Raw genomic sequence first — 22613 nt, 5'->3', positions numbered from 1 at the left:
GAAACTGAGAGTCTCGCCACTGCAGGGCCGGACGATCGGTGGCCACGGATTTGTGGACCTGTCGAACTGATAAGGGGTTATGGGGCTTGCAAATGATTGTTAAGTGTTAGTACGCTAATATTACACTATTAGCAGCAGTAATAATACTTATTAAAAGAGTAGTAATATCATCAGGCTTACAAATGATTAGCATTACCGGCCTTTCGTAAAATGATGATAATAATGATGATAATGATAATGATAATAATATTATTATTATAGGCAAAAGAGTTCTCCCAGACATACATTCGGTTTATTACAAACAAAGAAGAGATTAACAACTCTTCTATGCTTATATTTCATATCAACTGGATATAACTAACTAGTGACTATGAAGTAAGCGTGATTAGGAAATAGTAATTGACCCGAGAACTTAGCGAGTTTAGAACCTCGCTGGGGGATATCGGGCGGCCACAGGGTTATATCTCGAGTAAGTGACCTGAGATAGATAGAGACAACCCATCGGTATTCAACAAACCCCCATCCCAGTTGCCCTATAAAAACGCTGTTTTAATAACAAGCAACCAAGGCGTACTAGCCTCCCGCATGATTCTTAACAGAAACACCCCGAGCCAGCACTATGTATGCGTCGGGACCCAAAACATATCAATGGACAGTCTAACCAGACCCCACATTGATCCTTCAAGGCGCCTGGGAGAACGACAAGAAGGTTGTCGTGCTTCATATTCTCCACTATTTTTTATTAAAAAAGAAAGAAACACCGACTGACATGAATCCCACGTGACGCAGCCGAGGGTATTTTTTTTATTTTTACATCCCGCCACCCTCACCACAGAGGAGAGACGGAACTCCTCAGAGAGACTTCCCACGTGAGCCATAGATTGAAAAGTCACGGTAACATTGAGTCATGTGACCAACCGACTCAAGTTACACGTATATCGAGCGTAGTAGAACAGTAAGTTCCTACGCTCTGCCCCGACAACTTGACAACAACAGACCCTACATACAGGTCTAAACTCACGGAAGCCGTCGTCCAATAGAAACGTGCCTAGTGACGTTTGCTATGACGGGGGGAAACCCAAGACTCAATCGCCTGTGATAGGTGCGGAGTCTGGGAAACCCTTCCCCCCCCCCGTGCCAAGCTGCCTAACAGCTTGACCCTGACCGAATGAAAAGAAAGTCCCAGAAACCCCCTGACCAATCAGAAGAGGGAAGGAGGGGTTTATCCGGTACCCCCTCGCAAGCCCAACCCTCGCATATGACAACAACAGCCATATGATACCTTCAGTAGCAATGCCAATGAATAGCGCAAGCTAATCCAATGCACGCTAGCCACAGACACATCTGTGAACAGGGTTTATAGCAAGGCCAAGTTGTGTATGTGTGAACCCGACACCCGTATCTATGTTGTAAGACACAGAAAATCTGATAGAGAGAGAGAGCGGCTGAGCCGTGATACGTTTTCATAAGAGCATTACTGCAAACCAACACAATAGTGTTGCAGCTCAATATCACTGTTTAAGCAACATAGCACACAACTAACCTCTACCTTTATGTGAAGATTCAGGTCGAGGCAGAAAAAACCTTTTTTCAACCGAGTGTAGGCTGCAGGCCTTGCTTAAGCTCTAACATGAAGTAACGTCTAGCCCTCCTATCAAACCCCTACTAGCGAAAGATTCACATGTTGCATCCCCATCATATGTTTGGTGAATAAACACACAGTTTGTTAACAAAAAATACAGTCCCTCCTTAGGAGGGACTCTTTATTTTTCAACAAAAATCATAGTGGGGCCGGGAAGGGAACAGGGGGGGACCACAGAGGGAAAAAGTCAACTGAACTTTAGCGACGCCTGCCACGAGCCGCTCGGGGCTTTCCACCCCGTGGAGCCCCGGAGGAGACGGTAAACGATCGGCGGCTGGTCTCGACGATCCTTACCGTCACCTCCGGGCGTAGATGGGCCGGCTGCAGTGGCGGAGGCGCCCTCTCTCCTCCTGGCCTTCTTCGCCGAAGGTCCAGCAGTGGCGGTGGTAGCAGCGGCGGCCACGGCGGAGGAACCTCGACGACGCGGCGGCCGTCTGACTCCACCGGCAACATCGGGCGGGGGGAAATGAGGCTGGAGCACGGAGCGCTCCTCCTGCATCTCCCTGCAGGTTGAGGTCATCAGCTGCAGTGCCGACCCGAATAGTCCAGCCTCGGAGAGGGGTGCCGTCAGAAGGGGAGTCCTCTTCTTCTCCGGCACATGCGCCTGCTCCAGCCAAAGGTGGCGCTGGATCAGAGTGGCCAGGGCGCGCACTTTCCCAGCAGCTATAGCCTGCGGCTGAATCAGATGCAGGATGGCTCCTGCCGACTGGGCGAGCTGATCATGCTGTAAATCAGTCAGCTCCGTGCCGCCCGTCAATATCCCGGACATGAATCTCGCCAGCTGCGCGATGTTGGAAGTGGCAGCTAGAGATTGTGTCCCGGAGATAAATGACTGGTCGCTCCAATACGCCAACCGCCTCGCCGATTTCCCTTGGGGAACCGGCTTCCGTAACGGCTCCCACACCACCTCAGGACAAAGGAGCGCCGCCATCGGCCTATCAAGCCGTGGCACGCCCTCCTTCATGCAGTCTACCAAACCCGCCACCCGCGTGACTTGCACGTAGGCGGGAGTAAGGCCCATGATGTGGGAGACCACCTGTCCCTGATGGACGTAGGCCGCCATTGAAGTGAAAAATGGGTAGACAACGTCCACCCCTCTCACCGGGCGACGTTGCCATAGATGACCTATGAGATCATCAGGGACAGGAACAGGCAGTGGCTGCGGCACGCCGTTTGCGACTGCCGCCGCCGCCATGAGCTCGGGGAACAAAGCACGCAGTTCCCCCTGCATACTTTCCCCCTCCGAGCCCGCGTCCCTCACATGCAGCAGACTACTGGTTAAGGAGCCACATTCTGATGTGGCTGATAGCAGGGCATCCCGCCGCCGAGTCGGAGGTTCTAACCCAACATCTGTGGACGAGGAACCCCAAGGAGACATCTCACCCCCCTCCAGTGTTACCTGGACGGGCGGGAGACATGTCTCCACCGGGCCTTCAAACAAGAACCCGTCCGCCTCTATCATGTAGTCCTCTGTTTCCATCGGCCATGTAAAGACAGACGCATCCTCATCCGGCTCCAGCAACTCACCAAAACCAGGCCGTTCGCGTCTGCAAGCCACCATCTTGCGACGGGAGCGAGCTGACGCAAAAAGAAGCAGAGGAACCAGAGCCGGAACCAGGCCATCGCACAGGAGACGGCACTGGTGCACCAGCTCTTTGGAGAGGCAAACTACCCATCGGACGCCTACCGGGCGTGGCTGCCGACCACGAGAGAGGCCTCAACCCCGCTCCAAGATGCACAACAGAGGCGGCAATGGAGAACCGCTGGTGAAGAGTGGCGTTGCGAGCGTGACCCTCCGAGGTAGACATTATGACTTAGATTTTTTCTTACGAATATATGAGAGAAGAAAAAAGCAAGAGAAAATGTAAACCGTATCAACTTTCTTCAACTAACAACCTCGTCAAGTGTGGGTATCTACCGAAGGCACTTCCTTGTGGTGAAAGTGAAGAAGGAGGCGAGTAGGTGACCACACACCTGCTTATGAAGGTAAGCGGATAGGGGTGTGGCCAGACGAATGTTGGTATGTAAAGGTACATTGTGGAATTTTTTATTCAGTGCTCGTGCACGAAGTGAAGTGCGTGCAGACTGACGCTGAGCGGAGCCAGAATGAAATAGAACTGAATACCGCATCAACGCTGTTTTTTTATAATAATACTCTCAACCAAAGCAATGCAAGGGAAACATTTTGATTGACAGTCGAATCTGCCAATTACGTCACACCGCTTGCACCCGCCTCTGCTGTTACCACCAATCGGCAAGCGCCTATTCGGTTTTTACTTCCTGGATGTTAGCCATTGATCACAACAAGGCTAATAACATTAGCTCCCCGCCGGAGTGGACTACCAGAGCTCCAGTCCACAGGAGTACTAAACGAGGCATAATGATTTGACTGCAACGAATGCTATAATAAAAGCCCTTCGTTCTATACACTTGTCTGATTGAAAACTTTATTAACACTATGGCATCCGGAGCCCCACTGCGATTTAGGCCTCAGAGGACAGAGGATTGTAAACAAACCGATGTACTTTCTAAGAACTTTATATATCATTTATAGTATTGCTATCTGTCCATTCTCATTGTCACTTGAGTGCATAAACCGTGCCTTCATAATGGCTTAAAGAAAATAAAAATCCATCGGTTGGTTGTCATTTTATAGCGTCGTGAATATAAGGTATATTGCGCTTTTTGTCTAGGCTTTTCTGCAGGAGGCTGCAAAAAAGGCTAAACGTTGGCGCCGTTATATCAAACGCCATTTCTGCTGTATATATACGAATGAAATAAAACAAACTGCGTAGCATCCGGACTATTACAGAGCATCTATGGATGTAATGGGGGCGGCGGGGAACGGAGTGTGCGTTCCGGTAGCAAATGTCAGTAGTCTATCACGTTAGGTTATAAAACAATGTCGAATCCAGCTGTAATTTGGGGTAATATTATCCTACCGTCAGGCCATGTGATCGCCGGCAGCATTTCCTCACCAGTCATCGGATTCTGGTAGATCGATATGCACATTGGCTAATCATAAATCCCATTATTCCACGCTGAAAAAAACGTCCGGCAAGCTGATCCAAGATGGAGGGGCTTCGTTTGGAATCAAGGATCTATGATCCACCCACATGACTGTAAAAGCATTTTTTCTTTTTTTTTAATCCCATCAATGATACTGCAGTGGAGCGATGGCGCCCCTAAGCAGATCTGGCCGGTACTGCATGTTTCGAAAATCAATTATGTGGAAAGATCCTGCTAGTGGATCAGGTACCTAATAAGCGTTATAAATATGGAATAAAACAATAACAACTTGCCACGAGTACGTGGCTCTGGTCCACAACGCATGGAATCGAAACACGTATATACTCGTGTCTGGTCCTTAAAGTGTTAACAGACCGCAGAATGTGCACAACTCAGCACGCTCTGAGCAAAGGAAGGAACGGAGATATGAATTGAGTAATGCTTGCCTTGCTATGGTCCGGTAAATACGCTGATGTTATTGAACGTGTAACTATATAATGTTAATGCCACAAAACGAATGCCTTTGTTAATCAAGTAGTAACTTTATAATAAGAAGAAGAAGAAGAAGAAAGGGTCGGGGGGGGTAACCACCGGGCGCTACCAGCCTACCACCCCTGCCCGCGACGCGTACCGAGTGAACGGCGCACGACCAGAGGGGAGACTTCGAATCCGTGTTTCACTTTCAATAACGAATGCGTGCTTGCCGAATCCCAAACAATATTCATGCTGCAAAGTCATCTTCTAAAGATAGACATTTAGACTAGAGGCAGGCTATATGCTATAAAGAGTAGACTACAAAAAAATTTTAAATTAAATGCATTCCAACTTTTTTTTTGTGGCGGTATGAAATATTACGCAAATTTGTGCGGTAAGGAAAATATCAATACCGCGGCAGCTCTACACACCGAGGTTCCTGGCATTCTACTGAAAAAGTGTGCTGTACTGGATACGATACTGCTTGGTGTTATCCTCTCAACCGCTCCCACATTCGTTGGGTGTAGTCAAAAGGATTTCACAGGGTCAACGTTGAACTTCTTAAAAAGGTTTCAATAGAAATATGTGGCTTCTAGGCTTGTGGTTGCTGCGGATGGCTAAAATAACCCTAGGTAAGATATTCTGACGACATGACTTCCTGCATACAAATATAGACCTTTAATGCCCTCTGAGGGTTTTCTGCAAACCACGTCTTTCACACCTCCATGTTTTATGCTCCAATAAACATGACAGAAATTATCACCAAAGGATTTTTACCTTTTGGACTGTGAAAGCATACTGGTTGGAGCTTCATTCATACACAACCTGACCATGAAGGCATGTGCTGATTGGATCATCACTGGTATGATTTCCACTAGAACTGGGACTTCTTTCCACAGGTGACCCTATATTGAGATTCCTGTGACCCCTGAATTTGTGAGGTCAACAAGGGGATGGTCCATTGACAGTGAATTAGTGACCGACTCTGGGGGTTCACAGAGATTTAGTTTGAGCTAATATAGTCCTGTCATAGGTACTGTCATAGTCCTGGTACCGTCATAGTCCTGGTACCGTCATAGTCCTGGTAAAGTCATAGTCCTGGACTGGTACAGTCATAGTCCTGGTACCGTCATAGTCCTGGTACGTCATAGTCCTGGTAAAGTCATAGTCCTGGTAAAGTCATAGTCCTGGTACAGTCATAGTCCTGGTACCGTCATAGTCCTGGTAAAGTCATAGTCCTGGTACAGTCATAGTCCTGGTAAAGTCATAGTCCTGGTACCGTCATAGTCCTGGTACCGTCATAGTCCTGGTACCGTCATAGTCCTGGTAAAGTCATAGTCCTGGTACAGTCATAGTCCTGGTACAGTCATAGTCCTGGTACAGTTATAGTCCTGGTACTGTCATGTCCTAGAAGTTGTTACACTATTTACCTTCTATGGAGCAGCTCCGGGATTTATCTCTCCTGTATTTTATTTTAGGGTAGATTTTCTCTTTTATTCCATAGCAACCACCCCCCACCGCCTCCTTAACACTTTAATCGCCGGAAACGCCGGAACTCGTCATTCCCCGCCATGCTCATTCTGCCAAAGACGCCGTGACACGTCTTTGATATCAATATTTCAAAAATCTGTGATTGAAATCATATTTCTCGGGGTGCTCCAGTAGCACACCATGTTACCGCGCTGCGTCGCGGGACTCCGTGCTGCGTCACGGATCTGGTTGACTCCGAGTTCGATTCCCGGACTCGCCGTCATTTGCCGAATGTCTCCCCCTGCTCTCTCTCCCGTTTCACCCTACAACTGTCGGTCATGCTTGACCAGAAAAGCGATAAACGCTAAAAAATAAAGTAAAAAAAAAAAAAAAAAATCATATTTCTCCCCCGGGGACCTGAGATATACTGCTGAGCTCCACTCAACTCTCTAACGGTTCAAGAGCGCCATCTGGTGGCAGATCGGCAGATCGCCCAACAGGAAGTCATGTGGATGAAGTGGTGCTCACCCATTTTTCGTCCGGGCACTCGCTATCATTAGCAGGACTCCATCTTGACACAATGGATGTCGATCGGTTGCAAATAACTCGACAAACAACATGATTTGGACGTATATACTATTATACAACCTGGAAATGGATCGGGTATTTCTACATCCCATAATATGAATATCTCTGCTCCACGCTCATCGCCCAACGGCGCGAGGAAGATACGCTAAGATCCAGCGTTATTTTCCAACGTGTTCTTTACTAACTGCTCTGATGATCATATCACCCACACTAGATGAATGATATAACGTTGCCCACGGAATTATAAACGACCCCCCGCCCATCCGGTCAACATCAGATCAGACGTAGTAACTCCTAGAAGCACATCCAGTTGAAATTTTTTATCTCGCACAGATTCCTACCAAACTGTATTTGATCATCAATATAATGCATTTAGGGCTATAAATCAAGTTCTGGAGAAAGCTGCAGAAAACGATAAAAACATACTTATACTTTAGGCCGTATTTTAGTATGAATATGTGAATGAAAAAGTATAACGTTGCTACACCCTGAACAATAGATATAGGACATTGAATGGGCCATAATAATGTCAATTTAGCAATACAATTTAAAAAGTTATAGCCCTGCAAAGAAGGGGAACTTCTCCATAGACAAATAGAGATGGCGAGGGATGGTAAATTATGAATTTAACCATGGCGATCAAAGTGTTAACTATACCTTCAGGGGTGGAAAGTAACAAAAGTTGTAATTAATGGAAAGTATTTCCATTAGATGGAACTTGATATGTTCACTCCACTGTAAGAAAGTATCTTGCTTGGTAGATCCACTGCTCCATGGATAATGAACATTGACTTTGTGGTTATGGGTCCTCACACCTAAGTTTGGTTTATATATTAAAATTGCTAACAGATTAGGGGAATAGCTACAATTTAAATCTTGTTCGGGTGTAAGAGTTCATATAAACATTTTATAGGCCAACAAAATCCGGGGTATTGGGTATGGGTACCGGTTCAAATGTGAAAGGTACCCAACCCTAATCACAACCTTGTGGCATCTCTTTCTAGCTTCAGGAGAGTGGTCACTAGGGGTGGACGGTATGGTCTAAAATGTATATCACGGTATAATTTGAAGCATAGACGGTAACGGTATATATCACGGTATCAGTGTTTCCGTTAGAATTATTATTTTTTGCCTGATAGGCAGGCTATATAAATAATGACATCCTCAAGGCATGTAGATTTATAATATTTTAACTTAAAACTAGGCTACTTTTGCGTATACAGTCATTATATTCCAAATGAAATAAGTCCAGAGACTCCGTGCTGCTGCCGACTTTAAATCAAATGGGTGTCTGTGGGCAGTCGCCCGACATTAATAAACAGCAGTCTGTTATAATCACATTTTTATGAGCTAACGAATTCCGTTATATTGGACATTTGTATTAATTATATCAAGCGAAGAACTGAGAAATTTGGCAGAGAGAGACGGCAACATTATTGTGGGTTTGCGTGATGACTCTCTCCACCTCGCAACGACTTATTTGCAAAGAGTATGTCGCTGCAGAGCAGCAGATTCAGCTGTTTTAAGGCTCTATCTGGGGACCGCTCAACAGCGTCCCCCACCCAACAGCTGAATTGCCAATGGCTGAATTTGAGTACTGCACGGTGCCGGTACAGATGGGTGGGTTATGGTGGATTCTGCGGCTCTGCAGCTGCATATGCTTCTCGCAAAATCCAACATCCAGCTCGCGCTGCCCAGCCGTCAGAACACTACACATCATAATGTTCACAGCAAACTGTAGTTGATCACCAGGTATGTTTTATTAACGTAGAATAATTCATATAAGAAAAACGATAGGGAAATATCTTACCTTTCTCCACTGGTTAAAAATGCCAGGAACTGAAATTGAAACTTGCTGTGCGCCACGGTGATATGTGTTTATTATGAAATGACAATTGCGTGTTGAAACGCCCACTGCGCGAAGCCTCCTAAATAACTTTTTCCAGTTTGCACATATCTATTATCTATGACTAATTCTATCTATTTTTAGGGGCAAATGCGAGTGAAATAGTCGCGCTGTGGTTACATGACGTCATTGCTATTTTAGAGCTGCTCTACCGGTTACAAGGTATAGTCAAAATCCATACCGTAGAGCAAATTCATACCGTTTATACCATATACCGTCCACCCCTAGTGGTCACAAATACTGACTTAGTGACTGAACTACCCTAGCGCACAGGAATGACTTAAAATTGGTGTCATTCTTCTTTAAGAACAAGATAAGTGTACAACCTCCTCCACTGCAGCAAGGAGGGTAAACGGAGGAGATGTTACAGCCGCCATATTGCATCATATCCTGTGAAGGTTTGTGGTTATGACTCATGCTCAGATGAAATTAGTCCATGTAGGGGAGCTCCCGTAGCTCACCGCATATCTCGGCGCTATTTCTGCGTCGGGGAAAACCGTGCTCGTCACGGATCTGGGGGACACGAGTTCGATTCCCGGACCCGCCGTCATTTCTCAGAACGTCTTCCCCTGCTCTACATCCCATTTCAACCTGTTTCTGTCGGTCATGCTTGACCAGAAAAGCGATAAACGCTAAAAAATAAAGTAAAAAAAAAAAAAAAATAATTAGTCCACATTTGCATTTGATTCAACACTCCACCAGTGGGGGAGAAATCATACCCAAGTTTGCGATTGACGTTTTATTTGAGTTTTCCTAGTAGGAAGTTGTTATTTCCGACCTCCGAGTTCGAATGGAATGCAGCATTAGTCTTGCACCACTGCATCCTTTGGTCCTGGCGTGTGGCTCACCTGAAGATGGCCAAGCTGAGCGACCACAGCACCATCGGCCTCCGCAGGTTCAGCTTGGGCCTCTCCCTCATGAAGTACTGCCCGCCGAATATGATGGCGGCATACAGGCCGCAGAACATGAAGGACTTGCTCCTGAAGTGGGACAGAACACACACAGAACATGGAAGATTTACTACAGAAGTAGGACAGAACACACACAGAACATGGAAGATTTACTATGGAAGTAGGACAGAACACACACAGAACATGGAAGATTTACTACTGAAGTAGGACAGAACACACACAGAACATGGAAGATTTACTACTGAAGTAGGACAGAACACACACAGAACATGAAGGACTTGCTCCTGAAGTAGGACAGAACACACACAGAACATGGAAGATTTACTACGGAAGTAGGACAGAACACACACAGAACATGGAAGATTTACTCCTGAAGTAGGACAGAACACACACAGAACATGGAAGATTTACTCCTGAAGTGGGACAGAACACACAGAACATGGAAGATTTACTCCTGAAGTAGGACAGAACACACACAGAACATGGAAGATTTACTCCTGAAGTAGGACAGAACACACACAGAACATGGAAGATTTACTACTGAAGTAGGACAGAACACACATAGAACATGGAAGATTTACTACGGAAGTGGGACAGAACACACAGCACATGGAAGATTTACTACGGAAGTGGGACAGAACACACAGAACATGGAAGATTTACTCCTGAAGTAGGACAGAACACACACAGAACATGGAAGATTTACTCCTGAAGTAGGACAGAACACACACAGAACATGGAAGATTTACTCCTGAAGTAGGACAGAACACACACAGAACATGGAAGATTTACTACTGAAGTGGGACAGAGCACACACAGAACATGTAAGATTTACTCCTGAAGTAGGACAGAACACAGCACGACACAAACACACCACCACCATCGTCATCATCATCATCATCCATCACCTGGGATGAAGAGGAAGCAACATGTACATGGTGAATGCTAAATAAAGACACAGAGAGAGCACAGTCTATTTTAGTAAATTTGTTGCGCCTTTGTACTCAAGTTTGCATTTTGTGAAGGGATTTGTTGAAGCTATTTTCTTTTCAATACCGAAATGACTACTACATTTAGACCATTAAATAGTAAAGGATCATTGGACAAAATCACTAGTCTCTGCTTTAAACTCACACCTTCCTCCCTCTTGGCTGTTTGGCGAGTGCCCTCTTGTACATCAAGCCTCCTCACGCTATAGAAACAAGAGACAGGCTCCTGCATGGTGGACCCCGGGAATAGTAGCTGCTGCAAAGGTCGTAACTAACGAGGATCCTAATAAACTAAAAACAAATGTAGCCTTGAAGGCCATTCCAGCTCAAAGACGGAAGACATATTTATTTTTTTTGCCATCATCACCAGATGACAGAGGACTGATTCGCTGTGCAGCGGAGAAAAGAAACCCAACTAAACCTCGTAAGGCCTAACAAAATTAATAGTTGGTTTCAGGTTGCCGACCGACCCTGCCGATTTAGGTGCGACCCAATATATTTTATGAGTTTAAAAAAAAAAAAAAATGTAGTTTCATAGAAATCTTAGTCAAACATTTAGTATTATGGATATTAAACATGCTGGCAGAGTACATGCATCCATGTTGTTGTGAACATTTTAATTAAATAAAGAAATTCCCTATCCATAGTCGCCGTGGGAAAGAATAAAATAAAAAAATAAAATAAAATAAATTCCCTACCTACCCATGGCCAAACTGACAACCAACCTGAAACCAACTATTAATTTTGTTAGGCCTAATCACCTCACAAAGCCTGAAACGTCATTACACTAATGATGCCGTTACGCAAGGACATTACACAGATTAAGGAGAGTGGAAATGAGCCATACCATGATACCACAGAGCACAAACATACATGACATGTGACTGCAAGCATCCGTCTGGCCAACATGTTGTGACTGCAAGCATCTGTCTGGTCAACATGTTGTGACTGCAAGCATCTGTATGGCCAACATGTTGTGACTGCAAGCATCTGTCTGGTCAACATGTTGTGACTGCAAGCATCTGTCTGGCCAACATGTTGTGACTGCAAGCATCCGTCTGGCCAACATGTTGTGACTGCAAGCATCTGTCTGGCCAACATGTTGTGACTGCAAGCATCCGTCTGGCCAACATGTTGTGACTGCAAGCATCTGTCTGGCCAACATGTTGTCACTGCAAGCATCTGTCTGGCCAACATGTTGTGACTGCAAGCATCTGTCTGGCCAACATGTTGTGACTGCAAGCATCTGTCTGGCCAACATGTTGTGACTGCAAGCATCTGTCTGGCCAACATGTTGTCACTGCAAGCATCTGTCTGGTCAACATGTTGTGACTGCAAGCATCTGTCAGTGTCTGGTCAACATGTTGTGACTGCTGACTGCAAGCATCTGTCTGGCCAACATGTTGTCACTGCTGACTGCAAGCATCTGTCTGGCCAACATGTTGTCACTGCAAGCATCTGTCTGGCCAACATGTTGTGACTGCTGACTGCAAGCATCCATCTGGCCAACATGTTGTGACTGCTGCTGACTGCAAGCATCTGTCTGGCCAACATGTTGTGACTGCTGCTGACTGCAAGCATCTGTCTGGCCAACATGTTGTGACTGCTGCTGACTGCAAGCATCTGTCTGGCCAACATGTTGTGACTGCTGCTGACTGCAAGCATCTGTCTGGCCAACATGTTGTGACTGCTGCTGACTGCAAGCATCTGTCTGGCCAACATGTTGTGACTGCTGCTGACTGCAAGCATCTGTCTGGCCAACATGTTGTGCACAGGTGGCCAATTCCATTGGATTGCTGATCAATCCGAAGAACCAATTTAAAAATTGAATCATGACCCCAAGTATCTCAATTGAATCGAATCGTGAGATTCCCAAAGATTCCCACCCCCTAGCAATGTGGCCTTGTGAGTAGGGATGCACGATATTGATTTTTTGACACCGATACCGATAACTTTATGCTCCTCAGGCCGATAACCGATATCGATAACCGATATTTATTGTATTATAATCTTTTTTCTTAATGTATATATTATTTTTTTTATCAAAAATTTTTTTTCAACATGAAACAAAACATATCACAATACAATAATAATACATAAAAAGACTTCCCAGGACAATAACTTAACACCAACTTAAATGTGACCTAACCAGACAACAGAAACAAAAGCCAAGACAACAGTATTGACTGATAAAGTGACCATATTTATTTTTCCAAATGAAAATTCACAATCCGTCAACAACTTATAATACATCCAACATAAGACGCTCGAAGCTTTTTGTTCTTCTTTTTTCAAAGCGGAGCCTTGAAAAAAAGGCTTTGAGTGGACACATCACCACCACAACAAGTCACCTGCAACAAGCTAGAAGCTAGAAGCTAGAACCTAGAAGCTAGAAGCTAGAAGCTGCTGTGAATCCAAAGCCAGCTATTGACGAGTCGTTTGCTAAATTAAAGAAGTTTGACAGAAATGACCCAAGGGCTCAAGCCGCTAGCTTTTAACACTTTGGTTGCCTAAGGTTAAATTAATGATATACCATAGATTGCCAGCGCTATTTGTCTATGGAGAAAGTCCCCTTCTTTGCAGGGCTATAACTTTTTAAATTCTATTGCTACATTGCCATTATTAGGGCCCATTCAAAGTCCTATATGTATTGTTCATTGTGTAGCAACGTTAAACTTTTTCATTCACATATTCATAGTAAAGTATGGTCTAATGTATAAGTATGTTTTCATCTCTTTCTGCAGCTTTCTCCAGAACGTGATATATAGCCCCAAATCCATTATATTGATGATGAAATACAGTTTGATGGCAATCAGCGCGATATAAAAAATTCCAACTAGACGTACTTCTAGAAGTTACTACACGTCATCTGATGTTGACCGGATGGGCGAGGGGGCGTTTATAATTCCGTGGGCAGCGTTATACCAATCATCTAATGTGGGTCAAATGTTGATAATATCAGTTATTATCGAAGACGGTAACGTTACACGCTGAAACTCACCCCAGTCTCCGCGCGCCGTTGGGCGATCATCGTCGAGTAGAAATTTTATCATTATGGGATATATTATTACCCGGTCCATCTCCAGCTTGTATAATGGTATATACGTCCAAATCATGTTGTTTATCGAGTTATTGGCAATCGATCGCTATGTAGTGTGACGAGCTAGAGTGCCGGAAGCTATACCGAGTGCCTGGAAGTAATAGGGCCGACCAGCAAAACCTCTACAGCGCTTCCTGTTAAGCAGTTGCGCCGATCGGCCACCAGATGGCGCTCCTGAACCGCCAGAGAGCTCAGTGGGTCCTGCTGGAGGATCTCAGGCCAGCGGAGGGGGATTATGAATCCGATCGCAGATTTTTGAAATATTGATATAAGGACGCTGTACAGCGTCCCCCGGCAACTTTAGCATGGCCAGCAAAGACGTGAGAAGACGTCTCATGGCAGTCAAAGTGTTAAGCAGTCCTTGGTGGTGCAAATTAACCTGGCTACTATGGAGCAATAAGTGACTGCGTTCAACCGAGGGTTGCATCACAGCCATGGAAGGGGCTAGCTTTGCTTAGCTCCTCGCGTCGTCGTAGGCTTCTAAGTTAACACAATAACACACCATCGTAGCGGTGGTGATGCCGCAGGTGACCCGTCAGGCTGGATGTATTACAAGTTGTTGCCCTTTTCCCTCCTTGTGGAACTTATCCATTGCATTTATTACAAATAGCAAGCGATCTTTTTCCTCTGAAATTCCGAGTACCGACGTGGCCATCTTTGTTTTTAACGTCAGCGCTGATTCAGAAACTTACGTGCCTACGTCACAGCCAAGAAAGGGAGCGCTCGATTTGTGTAAAACGCCCTGTTCTTAAACCACACGCTGTCAGTCGTACCACAGTACTGGCCAAACGGGATGAGCCTACAGTCAAAACAAACGCACTTCATTCCAATTCACCCACACAGCATTTTCTTTTACCAAAAAATATATTATATTATCGGAGCTATTAATAACGTTATCGGGTTTATCGGGATGACGTCATAATTGCTGATATCGGCCCGATAATTATCGGCCCGATAATTATCGTGCATCCCTACTTGTGAGGAGATCCAGGCCGTTCACTGTGCAGAAATGAGTGTCGGTAAGTGTCGGAAGGTTTACACACACAATGAAACAGTATCTAACCGCTCCGCAACCTCTCCTGCACACATATTTCGGCTATTTAACAGGCAGCCTGATCTGAATCTAAGTAATGACAGGTCAGTGTGTACCGTCCGCCTGAGGTCCAAGCCAAAGCTTGTCAGACCATCATAAAACAGTCATCTAAAACTCACTTTTCAACACCCGTTCACTAAACAATAAACGTGTCATCCTCTGTGAATTTATGACGGACAATGAACATGATATCCTCTTCCTGACTGAAACTTGACAAAAGCTACTCGATTACTTCTTTATTAAACCAAACCACACCTGTTGATTACTCATACAGTATACTGTATGGAAAAGCCTGGCTTGGACATCTACATCATTGAATCTCTTATAATCTGTACATCGTGTCTATAACTCATATTATGTACATCAATGTTCCACTTATTTTATCTATAATAAAAACTTTCTTAGCTCACTATTCTACAGAGATCTAGGCTAGGGCCATGTGCTGTAACCTGGGTCTCTCTGTGTTGCAACTTGCAACATGTCATTCCATCAGTAAACCTTTGTTGTTAAAGGGGCACTCCACCAAAAAATAATGGCGATTTATTTTGCACATAATCTCACACACAAACACCCTAACACTTTTGCACACATTCATTTAGTTTGACAGTTATTGAGGGTAAATTAGTTTGAATATGGCCACCACTGATGTCGTCAGGGGCATTGAATCATTTTGTTAATTAATCAAATGTGTTAATTGCAGCTCAATGAAACGATAAGGTAGCAGTCCCTATAATAAAAGGTATTGCTATTTTTATCTACATCATTGGTGCTGTAATTAACACAACAAAAGGATTCAATGCCTCAGGTGATCACTGGTGGCCATATTCAAACAAATGTACTCTCAATAAACATCAAACTAAATGAATGTGTGCAAAGCTGTTATTTGTGTGAGAGTTGTAGAACGTTAAATATTACTTACAGTGTCAGTATATTGTAGTATCACACTATGCATTACCATGCAGTCCAATAGGATCATCAATTTGTCTAACTATCTAATATGTGATTTTCCATACCTGCTTCAGATATTGTGATATAGTATTGATATTGATATAGAAAAAGGTCCTCCTGAATATTGTGATGTATTCTTTCCATATTGCCCAGCCCTATACATATACAAACCAATGCATGCATGTGCACGCTAGGGCTGGGCCATTAATCCAGTTACGATTTTGGCTTCCTACGATCATGAAAACAAGATAATCGAGATAAAACTATTATTGTGCGGCATGCCAATGCCATGTAACCCATGTTGCCCTCGTCTCAAGCCCAAACAGTAGTTTCAGCTGGTGTTGAGAGGGAGGAGGGAGCCACAACGCGTTATCTCCAGTTATTTTAAAGCGACTTTGGTAACTTGTAGAAGATGACAGGCAGCTTTTGGTCGCAAAGAAAAAATGTATTCAGTTGTCATCATATGATCCTCAACTCAATTAGTAATCGTGTTTAATAATCGTGATTTAAATATCAAATAAAATAATCCACCCACACACACAAATAACAAACTTCCACAATGGCATCAATCTGTCAGTGGGTTGTTATAGAGCTGGGTTATATGGCTAATATATCACACAGACATTTTCACCATTCACGATATGCATCACCATATTTTTCATTTAGATTTTCCAAGGCTAGTTCCCAAGTAACAGTAAATCCCAAATGGTAACATTAAAGTAGTCCTTTTGCAGTCTCATTTTGCACATAAGATTGTGGTATTGTGGTATCGCAGGCTCCTGGGTTGTTATGCAGTGATGGAATAGGAATTCCATGTAATTACAGCCTTCTGTGGACGTTGTTCAAATCTCTTCAACAATGAGAGCTGATACGACAGGAGACTCCTCCCTCTCTGTATACAGTAGCGACCCTGTAACGCAATGCCTGGCTCCCATCTTGTGCTCTCCAACTATGTGGTTGTGTGTGTGTGTGTGTGTGTGTGTGTGTGTGTGTGTGTGTGTGTGTGTGTGTGTGTGTGTGTGTGTGTGTGTGTGTGTGTGTGTGTGTGTGTGTGTGTGTGTGTGTGTGTGTGTGTGTGTGTGTGTGTGTGTGTGTGTGTGTGTGTGTGTGTGTGTGTGTGTGTGTGTGTAAGAGAAGACGAAGGTTATGACCGAATTAACAGATAATCAGAATTAACTGTAAAGTGATGGTGAGAAAGAGGCAGGGCTTGAAATGACGGGTGTCTCGATGTCCCAGGGACGGTAAAGAACTGTATCTTGGACGCACAAGACAGATTTAGGGACGTTTGCGGGACGGTAGATGAAAAAAGGCTGAATTAATATGGTACACACTACACACTCAGGCACATTTTGGGGGTTTGGGGCAGTTCATGTTCAGTTTAGGAGGAATAAAACTGTAGTTTGGGGGCAGTTCCAGGACAGTTGTGAACAAATAAATATATTGAACGCTCCCTCGAAGTAGTGCTGGGTGATTTGGAAAAAAGATAAATATCAAGACATTGATTGATTGATTGATTGATTGAAAAGTTTATTAACAGATTGCAGAATGGGTACAGTACAGTTCAATACATACAATTGTTAAGGGGATGCAGACCAGAGAAAGACTTTCGTCTTGTTTACATCAGGGTCCCCCATTCTGAATTCATCATAACATATATGACATACACGACATACAGATAGACAGTACTGCTACATCTAGATACATTTATTACATACCAGATTTGCAAATACAGTACTGTTTGTGATACAAAAAGTGTCCAGAAAAAGAGTGTATATACATTTGACGTAGAAACTGTACATTGGAAGAGGTTGGGTAGGTGGGGTGGGGTTGCTGTACTCTGTCGTCTACTCTAAGCCATCCTAGGTTGTCAAAGTGGGCAGGGGTGAGGTGGGTTCTAGGAGTCAGGTCAAGCAGTAGTCTGACTAGTTTGTTTTGAGATGTTTGTAATTTGGTTTTTAGTGCCTTTGAGGTGCTTTGGTACCACGAGGTGCAAGCATAGTCGTAGTACCCTTGAATGAGTGCTCCTGCCAGAGTCTTCAGGGTATTCTTGTTTACCAGAGAGGAGATCCGGTACAAGAATCGAGTTCGTTGGTTTTTTTTTTTGTATTACATTGGATGCCATTTTGTCACAGGAAAGATTAGCCTCTAGGATGGAACCCAGGTAGGTAATTTCTTCTTTCCTTGTGACAATATTGTCACCCACTGTAACCGAGAAGCCGTCGGTCTTGCTGAGTTTGTTATTTGAACCGAAGAGAATGGACTCTGTTTTGCCCATGTGTAATGATAGATGGACATTCAGATGGACTTTGTTCGATAACAATATAGATCACGATATATGCTTAGGCATCAACAGTTTCACTGGAATTCTGTTGCTAGGGAACAGTTTGGACCCAAATGTATTTCCTGTCAGTTATTGCATTAGTATTGCAACAGGTAATAAACTTTCTAAGTCTTTTTGGAATGCTATTGTTGTCACTTTTAAACAGGACGTAGTGATGCACCTATGCTACTTTTTCACAGCCAATTCCGATTCCAAGTCCTAAACTTTCAGTATCAGCTGATACCGAGTACAGATCTGATCGCATTTACTGCACAGTATAGACTAAGACCATCAGTTTTACTGAACAGTATAGACTTAGACCATGAGTTTAACTGAACAGTATAGACTAAAGACCATCAGTTTTACTGAACAGTATAGACTAAAGACCATCAGTTTTACTGAACAGTATAGACTAAAGACCATCAGTTTTACTGAACAGTATAGACTAAAGACCATCAGTTTTACTGAACAGTATAGACTAAAGACCATCAGTTTTACTGAACAGTGTAGACTTAGACCAGGCCTATCCAACTAGCAGCCCACGGACCAGATATGGCCCTTTTGAAATGGCCTGTAAGTGGCTGCCTGTAAATCTGACTTTTTTTTTTTTTAAATTTAAGCTGTGCTGTGATTGGCTATAACTTTTTTCACTTCTGTATCAAGCCTATAGCTTTGATTGTTTTGTATGGACTCACTGGCTGCTATCTGGAATTGATTTAACCCATTGAATCCGGGAAACACATTTGTGTGTATATGCAGGCTATATAATGCATTATTAAATATTAGCAGGCGTTTCAGGTCTAAATGGGTTAAAAGACACCATTAAAGTGAAACAAAAAAGATGCATGTGATTCGTTATTTCATTTATTATTATTTTATGTAGTAATAATCTATTAACGTTATACTGTAAGTGTTATTTGTAGCCAGTCATTGACAAAATCATTGTGTGGCCCATGAACCCCCAGTGATTTTCCTATCTGGCCCACTTGATATTGAAGATGAATAGCCCTGACTTAAGACTGAACAGTATAGACTAGACTTAGACCATTAGTTTTACTGAACAGTTACAGTATAGACTTAGACCATGCGTTTTACTGAACAGTATAGACTAAGACCACAAGTTTCACTGATCAGTATATAGACTAAGACCATTTTACTGATCAATATAGACTAAGACCATGAGTTTTACTGATCAGTATAGACTTAGACCATGAGTTTTACTGAACAGTATAGACTAAGACCACAAGTTTCACTGATCAGTATATAGACTAAGACCATTTTACTGAACAGTATAGACTAAGACCATGAGTTTTACTGATCAGTATAGACTTAGACCATGAGTTTTACTGAACAGTATAGACTAAGACCATGAGTTTCACTGATCAGTATATAGACTTAGACCATGAGTTTTACTGAACAGTATAGACTAAGACCATGAGTTTCACTGATCAGTATATAGACTAAGACCATTTTACTGATCAATATAGACTAAGACCATCAGTTTAACTGCACAATATAGACTAAGACCATCTGTTTTACTGAACAGTATAGCCTAAGACAAAAATGATTGAGATATAATACATGTTTCCCAATTAGAGAGATCCAACATGCTTCTATGTGTAAAATATGCAGCAAATCAATACGTTATGTTATACGTTTCTTGATACCAGATTTCCGTATTGGGGAAATTATCCAATAATGACAACCTGTTTTATCATTGGGGGGCCGGAATGGGGCTGGTATTCGGTATCAGTACTATCAATATCAGTGCATCCATGGCAGAAAGAGGGAGCCACTAATACAAGGGAAACACTTTGATCACTCCTCCTCTCTCATCACTTTCCCTGTTCCAACCCCCTCCCTCCCTCCCTCCCTTAAATCATCCAGCAGGCTTCAGTGGGGAATGGGTCGTCCGTGTGAACGAACCTATGCTGTCTGAAGGCAGAAACGTGTGCCTCTTCAGCGGGGCTTATTTGGCCAATCAGCAGACATAGTGCTGCATCAAGTCTTCCCCATTAATCACAACCACAGAGGCCTGGCTGTCAAACACGGGCGAAGCATCGTTGGCATTTTCTGCCTGTTACTCTCTTTGGTGTGACTGATTATTATTGCTGCACGTCCGCTTCCGTATCTCGCTGTACTGTACTGTACACACAACGTGGAGCGGCCCCGTCTACAGCCCGGGCTCCAGGAGATGATGATGATGTGAAACCAGTTCGGCTCTGCGGTCTAGATGCGAGTTTATTCGGAACACAAGGGAGCATTATAATGTCTCTATCCCTCACACGAAAGGCAAAAATGTGGTCCCACTAGGTTTCCTTGACAATGTATTGGTAGAGGACAAGAATCACTCCCTGTTGTGCACTCATTCCATTGGACACTGAGGAAGCCACTTGACTAGACTGTGATTCAACGATACTAGACACAGGAAGGATGTGTTTTTGTTTTATTTATTTTGGCAAGAATATCATACGGTTATATATTATAGCCTAATAAATGGTTTGGTAACCCGCACATATTTTTCACGGTATATTTCACACCGTATAGTCTTTGTTTGTGGGGCAATCATTCGTTTATTTAATACTATGAACTTCAAGCGGTCGTATCATCCTCTCATCCTCCCCAAGGACATCTGCGGGGAAACCATGCGATCTGTATTCTTGCTCGAGTCGAGATGCGGGTTTTCCCCACGTTGTTCATCAGGGTTATTATTATGTGACGGCTAGCGGCGTGTTGCACTGTATCCGGCTGCAGACTAAATATAATAATAAGTTACACAGACAGACGTAACGATCAGCCCGCATGGCGCGGTGTGGCACGTGACATGATGCAGGGCAGGGGCCAGATGCAGCCACACTGTCGGCCACACAGAGGGACAATGTACCGGGTTTTTACATACTTCCTTCAGATGTGACTTACCAGTGCTCTTGCATCCATTCCAGCGCCTCCCTCTCGTCGAACCCTCTCTCGAAATCGTACTCTTCCAGCACGGAACTGTGGTGATCAGTCTCGTTCATCTTTATAATACCTCAGTGTTCTTCTTCCGCCAAACTCGGGGCGTGGGTTCGCACAGATTTACAAAAAAAATCAATATGAAAAAGGCGAAAACCAGCCAACTGATAGACGCACTATTTTACTGTTCTTCTTATAGAGACAACTAAATAGTAACAGAATGATCAGCGGTTCCGGTCCTAAAGGAGGATGGGGTGCGGTGCCAGATACACTTCCCCGGTTGTCACCATAGAATTCTATAGAAGAGCGTTGTCACACACACTACGCTCCGGCGCGTTCATTCGCTCCCACGGAAAGGGAAGGAAGGGGTACATGATGTGATGGAGGCACAGGAGGCGGGGCTTGGGTATGACGTATTCACACGGTCATAGCCCACTGAATGACTAATGACTGATTTGCCTTATCCATTCTCATATTTTGAGTTTTGACCATATCAGTGTGGGGGCTACCTATAATCAAATATAGGCTACATTATTGGAAAGGTTCATATGTAGAAAACACACTACATTACGCATTTGCAAACATTACCAATGCAAGCCTTTTACAGCCACAAAATACGAATACAATTTAAGGTGCACTATGCAGCTTTGGGAGATAAATGTGAAACTCAAAATAAAAATATGATATGGTATGTTAAGGAAAAGCTCCACGTGATTTATTTTCGTTAGAGGTAGAAATACAAAATTAGAACTGTCAAGACATGCGACAACTTCACATATCATGACTTAATTTTCAATTACATTTAGCTGACACTTTTATCCAAAGCGACTTGTGTACAACGTGTCAGCAGGAAGGGTACAACTCTGGCATCTAAGGATAAGTGGTATTGTTCGTTTAGCAGTGCCAAACTTGAATGCTACACTCTTGAGTGCATAGTAGTATAGCCATATTATAGTATAGGCATAGTAGCATGGTACATAATAGTAAAAGACAGTTAGAAGTTACCGTTTAAAAAAAAATCAGATATTGATTGAAAAGAGGAGGCTGGGTGGCGTAGCGGAGATTGCGCTTGTCACCAGTGCAAGAGACTCCGGTCTCGACTCCCCGAGTCAGCGTTGCCTCCGGCTTGGGCCAGTCGTCATACTATCTCAATTGGCGGAGTTAGAGGGTGGAAGTCGATGGGTGGGGATTGGACGTTGTGGACAGCGACT

General features: G+C 43.8%; 1 protein-coding gene across 1 annotated transcript in view; it reads right to left on the bottom strand.

Annotated features, from left to right (window-relative positions):
* LOC311235108 (very long chain fatty acid elongase 6-like) overlaps positions 1 to 21729 on the bottom strand; it is a gene marked incomplete at its 3' end in the record, with an annotated part of 40803 nt that extends 19074 nt beyond the window's left edge. The window contains exons 1-2 of the mRNA XM_084322460.1: positions 21370 to 21729; positions 9938 to 10069 (exon numbers count right to left, since the gene is read on the bottom strand). Coding sequence (XP_084178586.1) covers positions 9938 to 10069; positions 21370 to 21467 — 230 coding nt within the window. The 5' untranslated portion in view covers positions 21468 to 21729. The remainder of the gene's footprint in view (positions 1 to 9937; positions 10070 to 21369) is intronic.
* Between the last annotated feature and the right edge of the window lie 884 nt (positions 21730 to 22613).

This window comes from Notolepis coatsorum, assembly GCF_963971535.1.
Source record: "Notolepis coatsorum genome assembly, chromosome: 10".
In the NCBI taxonomy this organism is placed as follows: Eukaryota; Metazoa; Chordata; class Actinopteri; order Aulopiformes; family Paralepididae; genus Notolepis; species Notolepis coatsorum.
Note: the sequence above shows the minus strand (reverse complement) of the source record. Positions and strands in the feature narration are given on the sequence as shown.